The 9,333-nt window shown below is 42.8% G+C and overlaps 1 protein-coding gene across 3 annotated transcripts in view; it reads left to right on the top strand.

The window, feature by feature from the left end:
• The window catches only part of LOC110337784 (zinc finger protein 791-like), a 9,958-nt gene extending 1,751 nt beyond the window's left edge, over window positions 1–8,207 (top strand). For 2 of the 3 annotated variants that reach the window (XM_029532607.1, XM_029532605.1), the window contains exons 2-4: window positions 3,882–4,014; window positions 4,876–4,936; window positions 6,556–8,207. In XM_029532607.1, the coding sequence (XP_029388467.1) occupies window positions 3,975–4,014; window positions 4,876–4,936; window positions 6,556–7,951 (1,497 nt within the window). In that variant the 5' untranslated portion in view covers window positions 3,882–3,974 and the 3' untranslated portion in view covers window positions 7,952–8,207. The remainder of the gene's footprint in view (window positions 1–3,881; window positions 4,015–4,875; window positions 4,937–6,555) is intronic. The other variant, XM_029532606.1, reaches the window with a different exon arrangement.
• Window positions 8,208–9,333: the final 1,126 nt, after the last annotated feature.

Here is a 9,333-nt window from a genome sequence, read left to right as displayed (position 1 = left end):
TTTTTTTTTTTTTAATGTATGTGAGTACACTGTTGCTGTCTTCAGACACACCAGAAGAGGGCATCGGTCCCCATTACAGATGGATGTGAGCCACCATGTGGTTGCTGGGAATTGAACTCAGGGCCTCTGGAAGAGCAGTCAGTGCTCTTAACCACTGAGCCATCTCTGCAGCCCACTGCCCAACAGTCCCACTGAGCTATAGGCCCCCAGAGGTGCTATTTGTCTCAGAAAGACATTTTCTCTATTTTTTCAGTTTGGTTGCTCAAACCCATTGCCTTATGCAGACGCTATCCCACCGAGCCGTGTTCTCCTGCCCTCCTTGCTCATATTCTGGAGGAAAGGTCTTATCTTTGTTGCCTAGGCAACCAATCTGGTGGGATTGTGAAGCCTCAGCTTCATGGTCATTTGGGTCTACAAATGCAAACCTCCACACCTGACATTTCTCTCAAAACCAACACTTTTGATTTACCTATTTTACTCATATGAGTATTTGGCCAGCATGCATGCATATGGAGCACACGAGTGCCTGGTGCCTACAGAGGTCAGAAGGATAGTTGTGAGCCACCATATAGGTGCTGGGAACCAAACCCAGGTCCTCAAGAACAAAGTGTGTCTAAGCTGAGGCAAGTCAGCAGCCCCCTCTTTCTGAATTCTTGTGCTGTGGAGTTTTTCTCTTTCAAATATTTGGAATAAATCACCCCACTCTTTAGCATTCAGGACTTGTAAACTAAAGCCTAATGTAAATAATTACTCTTCTCATCTGGCGCAGTTTTACACTCTATCTTTGCTCTTCAGAACAGAATGTTTCTCCAGTGTTTATCATACTCGGTGTTCGGGTTGTTTTGTTTTTGTTTTTGTTTTTGTTTTTTAACCTGTATCTGTAGTTTCATGTCTGCCACTAATTTGGAAGTATTATTGTCAATTATTGCTAAGTATGGATGTTCACGTTTTGGTCCCTTCGCTTGTGGGTGGTCTCTCTTGTAGGAGAAGTTTGTTTTTGTTGTTTTTTTTTTTCTCTTGGTATTAGGCTCCAGAGAAAAAGAATCTTTGGAGTTGGAAAGATGACTCCCTGGTTAAGAGAACATACTTATATCAGAATTTTGAAGACCACTGCATGCACCTGCAAATTAGTCTTGGTGGTGTAGCCATGTTCACTGTATTAGTTAGGTCTGCCAACCTAGGAGCACGGGAGGGCTTTTCATCATGTAGTATCTTCTATAACCTCCCTCTCCAATGTTTTCATTGTAGAAGTGTTCTCCCTGGTTAGATATATCCTTGAGTACATATTTTTGGAGTTAATTTGAATGGGCTGTTTTTCTCAATTTCTTTCCCTGAGGGTACATTCTTGGTATGTATGAGCATGTTTTTATTTTCTTTAATATTGATTTTGTATCCTGTAACTTTTCCGTGTTTATTAGGTCCAAGGGTTTCCTAGTAGACTTTATAGGATCTTTTAGGTAAAGGATGGTGTCACCTGCAAATAGACATGGTTTAGTTTTGTCCCTTCCTATTTTATCCCTGTTCTGCCCTTCGCATGTATAATTCCTATAGTTGTGACTTCAAACCCTGCAATGAATGGGAAGGAGAGTGGACGCCCTGTTTCACTCCTGATTTTAAACAAAGTGCTCAATTTGCTTCCTTTTAATATATTGTTGGTTATGGGTTTTATTATTTTTAAATGTGTTCCATCTATTATTAAAGTCTCTAGGACTTTTGTAGTGAAGGCGTGTTAAACTTTGTCAAATGTTTATTCAGTAATCAACTGAATGGTGTGATCTATGTCCTTCAGTTTTTTTAAATGGTGTGTTACATTTCAACCTCTCTTTCTCTCTCTCTCTTTCTCTCTCTCTTTCTCTCTCTCTCTTTCTCTCCCTCTCTCCCTCTATCCCTCTCTCTTTCAGAAAGTATTTAATCTACAAAGCCCTGGCTGTCCTGGAACTCACAGAGAGTTGATGAAGCCTTGAACTCACAGAGATCCCCCTGTCTCTGCCTCCCAATTGCACAGATTAAAGGAGTGCACCACCATTATTTTTTTTTTTAATTTTCTTTTTAAATTTTTCATTTTCTGTATATGGGTGTTTTGCCTGCATATATGTCTGTGTACTGTGTATATGCTTGGTTGCTGAGGGAGGTTAGAAGAGGGTATCACCCACTGGAACTGGAGTTACTACAGACAGTTGTAAGATACCATGCAGGTGCTGGAAATCGAACCCAGATCCTCTGGAAGAGCAGCCAGTACTCAACCACTGAGCATCTCCCCAGCCCTTACATTTCTTGATTTGCATGTGGTAAACCAACCTTGCCTTTCTGGAATGAAACCCACTTGGTCGTTGTGGTTTGAATGAGAGGTGCCCCATCATTCTCTCCAGCCCATGGCCCTGTTTGGGGAGGCTTATGAGGTATGGCCTTGCTGGAGGAAGTGTATCTTTGGTTGGGCTTTGGGAGCTTAGAGCTGGAATCATCTGGAGTTTGCTTTCTCTCTACTTCCTGCTGTGGTTCAGGATGTGATCACTCAGCTGCTGCTGCCACCATGCCTGGTGCTGGCTGCATGCTTCCTCACTATGACGCCTCTGAAACTGTAAGCCCAAAATAAGCTTTTCATTCTGTAAGTTGGCTAGAAAAGTGACTGAGACATCCACAATGTACACAAATCTTTTTTTTTTAANATTTATTTATTTATTATATGTAAGTACACTGTAGCTGTCTTCAGACACTCCAGAAGAGGGAGTCAGATCTTGTTACAGATGGTTATGAGCCACCATGTGGTTGCTGGAATTTGAACTCCGNACCTTNGGAAGAGCAGTCGGGTGCTCTTACCCGCTGAGCCATCTCACCAGCCCGTACACAAATCTTTTTTTTTTTTTAAGATTTTATTTATTTATTATATGTAAGTACACTGTAGCTGTCTTCAGACACTCCAGAAGAGGGAGTCAGATCTTGTTACAGATGGTTATGAGCCACCATGTGGTTGCTGGAATTTGAACTCCGGACCTTCGGAAGAGCAGTCAGGTGCTCTTACCCACTGAGCCATCTCACCACCCCCACCACCCCTGTACACAAATCTTAATGTGCTCCTAAATGTACTTTGTTGGGATTTTTTGTGATATGGTCATCAAAGAAATTACTCTAGTTTTCTTTTTTTGTTGTATTTTTACCTGGCTCTTTTGTTTGTTTGTTTGTTTGTTTGTGATTTTTTGTTATCAGGATAATACTAGTTTCACAAAATAAATTTGGTAGTGTTCCTTTACTTTCTGTATAATACCTACCTGATAGCTAGGTACAGTGAATCATGAGTCCTTTGGTTCTGGGGTTTTTTGGAACACACACACACACACACACACACCAACCCTTGTGGAGTTAGACCCTGTCTATAGTTAAATAAGTAAATGAATAAATATCTAGGTATGGGAGCATGCACCTTTAATGGCAGCATTTGGAAGGCAGAGGCCGGAGGATGGGGAGTTCAAGGCCATCTTTCATAACATAGCAACTTTGAGGCCAGTTTGGAGTACTTGAGACTCTTGTCTCAAAAAGCAAATTAAATTATATTTTTTTAAATGCTTATGCAGTGGCCATGTAACCTGTGTTCATGCTTTCTAAAAGCTGTTAAACTTATACAACTCACTATGAACAATTAGTAAAACTGGCAATCAAGCCAGGTAGTAAGTGTTGAGGGACCACAGAATTTATGTCACCTTTGGACAAGGCTACCTGAGTGGTACAGTTTGCCTAATATGAATGACGCTTGGTTCAATCCCCAGTACTGCAAAGGAAAAAGAAAATAGTGTGTGCGTGCATTTACACATTGAAATGGATTTCCCTAGCCCTGTTGATCTTCTTACTCTTTTTTTTTTTTTTTTTTACACACATGGAATGTTTAGGATTCAGTGACCTTTGAGGATGTGTGTGTGACCTTCGCTCAGGAAGAGTGGGATCTACTGCGTCCTGTACAGAAGAAACTCTACAAAGATGTGATGTGGGAAACCGTGAGAAACCTGGCCTCTGTGGGTGAGGGTGCGGCTGTTTCCTTCATATAAATAATTCTATGGGAAGGGATGTTTTGTTGTTGGGATTGTTTGAGATAAGGTCCCCCTGTAGACCAGGCTGGCCTTCAACTTCCATACATCTTCCTGCCTCTACCTCCCCAGAGCTAGGATTAAAGGTGTGCAACACCAGCCCTACTGACAGTGATTTCTTGCCCACCATCACTAGTTTAAGAGTTAGAATGTAGGGCTGGTGAGATGGCTCAGTGGGTAAGAGCACCCGATTGCTCTTCTGAAGGTCCGGAGTTCAAATCCCAGCAACCACATGGTGGCTCATAACCATCCGTAACAAGATCTGACACCCTCTTCTGGAGTGTCTGAAGACAGCTACAGTGTACTTACATACAATAAATAAATAAATCTAAAAAAAAAAAATTTACATTAAAAAAAAAAAGAGTTAGAATGTAAAAGTGGCTCTTATTCCTGCTTCTCTCTCACCCTCTTCCTCCCCTACTCTCCGCCTTCCCTTCCCCCCTCTCTCCACCGGCCATGGCCGGCCTCTACTTCTTTACTCTCTCCCTCTCTCTGCCTTTCTACAATAAACACCTTAAAACCATGGGGGGAAAAAATAGAATGTAAAAAGTGTTTACATGGATGTAAACGAGGCATTATGAACTTTTTTCAAACCTAGAACCTAAAATTTTTGTAGCAGGGCAGTGGTGGCGCACTTGGGAGGCAGAGATAGGCAGATTTCTGAGTTTGAGGCCAGCCTGGTCTACTGAGTGAGTTCCAGGACAGCCAGGGCTACACAGAGAAACCCTGTCTTGAAAAAAAAAAATTTTTTTTTGTAATCACTAAAAGTGTATAATGGTTTTCTGGTTTTACATTTTAGCGAGTGAACTAGAAGACCAGGATGTTTCGAATCAGTACAGAATCCAAGAGGAAAATGTAAGGTGAGCTTGCACGCTAAAGAAAGCAGAATCTTACTACATTTTACATTTTTGAATTAAGCAACCAAAAGAAACTCGTATATGGTTTTCTTTTTTAAAAAATGTTTATCAAAGTATTTTAAAGAACACATATTGAACATTTAAATATTTTATTACATAATTGTGTTGGTTAGGGTTACCTGTGAAGAGACACCGTGACCAAGGCAACTCTTATAAGGGACAACATTTAATTGGGGCTGGCTTACAGGTTCAGAGTTTCAGTCCATTATCATCGTGGTGGGAAGCATGGCAGCATCCAGGCAGGCATGGTGCTGGAAGAGCCAGGAATTCTGCATTCTGATCCAAAGGCAGCCAGGAGGAGACTATCTTTCTTACAGGGCAGAGTCTGAGAGAACTCAGAGCCCACCACCTACACAGTGACACACTTCCTCCAACAAGGCCACACCTCCCAATAGGGCCACTCCCTACGGCCAAGCATTCAAACACATAACTCTATGGGAACCAAACCTATTCCAACCACCACAGTGGTGCATACCTGTAATCACCACACATTGAAGACAAACACGGGGCGGGAGGTGTCATCGTAAATTTAAGGCAAGAGGGGGGGCATCAGGAAAGGTCAGTCAAAGGACATAATGAGACTCTCAAAAAATATATTTTTTTTTAACTTGGAAACAGTGTTAAGAAACCCCATATAAGCTGGGTGGTTGTGTTAGAGCACAGCTTTAATCCTAGCACTTGAGACAGAGGCAGCAGATCTCTGTGAGTTTAAAGCCAGCCTGGTCTACAGAGTGAGACCCTGTGTGGAAAATATATTTTTTTTTAACTTGGAAACAGTGTTAAGAAACCCCATATAAGCTGGGTGGTTGTGTTAGAGCACAGCTTTAATCCTAGCACTTGAGACAGAGGCAGGCAGGTCTCCGAGTTCCAGACCAGCCTGGACTACAGATGACTTCCAGAATAGCTAGGGCTACTCAGAGAAACCCTGTGTGGAAAAAACAAAGGAAAACAAAAACCTATATATTAATAATACTTTCTGTTATTGTGCTTTTTGGTTGGTTTGGGGTTATTATTATATGTATGTGCATTTATGTGTATGTCTATCTGCTTGAGTTGACGCACACCGAGTGCATGCGGGAGTCCCCAGGGGCCAAAAGAGGGTATCTGAACTGAAGGCTTTTCCACACTTCTCACACGCAGGGCTTCTCACCAGTGTGAATTCCTTGGTGATTCGGAGCCACCATGGGGGTACAAACCTAGACAAGCAGTGAGTGCTGCTAACCTTGGCCATCTCTCCAGGCCCTGGTTTGGTGTTTTGAGACAGGGGACTGCTGTATAGCCCTAGCTGACCAGAACTCCTAACAGTCCTCCTGCCTCAGCTCTCCAAATGCTGAGGTTACAGGCATGGGCCACCAGCCTTTAGCTTTTGCTTTTGAGATAGACCCTTGCTTTGTAACATTAACCGCCCTCACATTTGTGATCCTCCTGCCTCAGCCTCCTACGTGCCAGTATTAGTGGTATAACAGCAGGCCCTGGCTATAAAAATGCAATTCTGATGTGTTATTAGTGAACATTAAATAATAAACAACTATTAATAATGGGCTTTTTTTTTTTTTTTGCAGAAGTTATGTGATACAAAGACTCTATGAAAGTAAAGAAGTTATTCAGCATGGAGAAAGCTTCAGACAGATTCCAAACACTGGTGTGGCCAAGATAACATCTGGAGGAAAAGCATATATTTGTAGCATGTGTGGAAAAGGCTTCATGCTTTGTTCATCCCTTGCCAGGCATGTCAGAACTCACCCCGGCCATGAACTTGATGGATTTAAGTGTGGAGAGAAGCGATTTAAGTGTAAGGAATGTGGGGCCACCTTCAGTTACCTCAAGTCCTTTCAGAGACATGAGAGGACTCACGCTGGAGAGAGCCCCTACAGGTGTAAGCACTGTGGGAAGACCTTCATCTATTTCCAGCCCTTTCAAACACATGAACGGACACACACTGGAGAGAAACTCTATCAGTGTAAGCATTGTGGTAAAGGGCTTAGTTCTCCTGGTTCTCTTCGAATTCATCAAAGAATTCACACCGGGGAGAAGCCCTATGTGTGTGAGAAGTGTGGCAAAGCCTTCAGTTGTCCCAGTTCCATCCAAATCCATGAAAGAACCCACACCGGGGAGAAGCCCTATAAATGTAAAGAATGCGGGAAAGCTTTCATATCCCGCACAAGTGTCAAAACGCACATGGTCACACACAGCGGTGATACAAACAAGCCTCATAAATGCGAGCATTGCGGGAAGGCGTTCCTTCGGCCGTGTTTTCTGCGAGTGCATGCGCGGATTCACACTGGAGAGAAGCCCTATGTTTGCAAGCAGTGTGGTAAGGCCTTCAGATGTTCCACTTCGATGCAGATCCACAAAAGGACTCACACCGGGGAGAAACCCTACAAGTGTAAGGAGTGCGGTAAAGCCTTCAGTGCCCATTCGGCGTTTCGAGTCCACAGGCGGGTGCACACTGGAGAGAAGCCTTATAAATGCAGAGACTGTGGAAAAGCCTTCATCTGCCTCACCTACTGCCGTGCGCATGAGCGAAAACACACCGGCGAGAAATCCCATGAATGTGAGCAGTGCGGGAAAGCCTTCGCCTCTCTGGAAAACTTTCGACGGCATGTCAAAACTCACGCCAAAGATACACCTTATAAATGTAAGGAGTGTGGAAAAGCTTTCGTTTTCCTCAGCGCCCTTCAAGCACACGAGAGGATTCACACTGAGGAGAAGCCTTACAAATGTGAACAATGTGGCAAAACCTTTAGATGTTCAAGTTATGTTCAGGTACACAGGAGAATCCACACCGGGGAGAAACCCTATGAATGTAAGGAGTGTGGGAAAACCTTCATTTATTCGACAAGCTTTCGAGGGCACATGAGAATGCACACGGGAGAGAAACCCTACAAATGTAAGGAGTGTGAGAAAGCCTTCAGGCTCGGCAGTTCCCTTAAAAGGCATGAGAGAACTCACAGCTAAAGAAATGTGCTTTGTGTGCGCATGCATGGGAGAACTTTTTGCTTTGTCCACATCCTTCAATAAACGTGAAAATGCACAATAGATAACAAATGTGAGGAATGAGGGGGAATGAACATTTTCAATGTTAACACTTTGTTGTGAAATTATCCATTGTGGAGAAATCTCATGCTATTAGTTAATTAATTAAGTAATACAGGAAACTAACTGCAGTGTAATAGGAAACTCACATCAAGTGGGCCAGAAAATTCAAAATGTTGAGGAAACATAAAAGCTAAATATGTTCATCAGTGTTTAATTGTTTCTGATATATCTGCATGCTTTGGTTTGTTGCTGTAGCCTGACTAGCCAGAAGTTCACTATGTAGACTAAACTGACCTCAAGCTCACAGATGCACCTGTCCCTACATCCCAAGTGACATTAAAAGTATGTACCACCAAGCCAGGGTGTGTGTGTGTGTGTGTGTGTGTGTGTGTGTGTGTGTTTTAGAAGAAAAATTATTTTATCTTACAGTTCTAGAAGAATAATTGTCCATTGTAAAGTAACTTTTATTTGCCTGATGTCTCTGTGGCTTCTGTATGCTATCCTAGGCCTAGTCCTGGAGCTTCTAGCCTCTACAATCTAATCTAGGCTTAGAATGTTTTCAGCCTCTAAGACTGATGAATAATCCACCCTTTTGTTTTTCCTGAACTCTGGCTGCCTGGTCAACTCAGATGTTCTGGCTCAAAACTCTCCTTGCTGACTGATTCAATCTTGCTCCTCTCAACTTCTGAATTGCTCTGCTTGGCCTCAAACTAACTCTAGCAGTCTTTTCTAATCCGGCTTCAACTGTGTTTAGCTTGTTCTCTCTTCAACCTGTCTCTGTAAAACTCTTTTAGTAATCTTCTCTCTCTCCCTCCCTCCCTCCCTCCCTCCCTCTCTTCCTCCCTCTCTCCCCACTGTTCTGTCTTGAGTAGCCTCTTTCATCTCTGTTCTTGTAACAGCTGGGCATAGGGTTGAAGAGATGGCTCAATGGTTAAGAGAAGTGTTGAGTCCAATTACCAGTAATTCTGCAATTGGATCTGATGCCTTCTTCTGGTATGTCTGAAGACAGCTACAGTGTACACATACATAAAATAAAAACCTTCCCTGCAGCCAGGCGTGGTGGCACACGCCTTTAATCCCAGCACTCGGGAGGCGGAAGCAGGCGGATTTCTGAGTTTGAGGCCAGTCTGGTCTACAAAGTGAGTTCCAGGACAGCCCGGGCTATACAAAGAAACCCTGTCTCAAAAAACAAAAAGAAAAAAAGAAAGAAAGAAAAACAGCGGACATATCCTATTCTGTAAAATCTATGATTCGTCACTTTGTCACTCCATTAGACATCACTTTCAAACATGGGGTACTCC

The sequence above is a fragment of the Mus pahari genome, chromosome 20 (genome assembly GCF_900095145.1).
Source record: "Mus pahari chromosome 20, PAHARI_EIJ_v1.1, whole genome shotgun sequence".
In the NCBI taxonomy this organism is placed as follows: domain Eukaryota; kingdom Metazoa; phylum Chordata; class Mammalia; order Rodentia; family Muridae; genus Mus; species Mus pahari.
The sequence above is the reverse complement of the archived record's forward strand: the minus strand, read 5'-3'. Positions and strand labels throughout refer to the sequence as shown.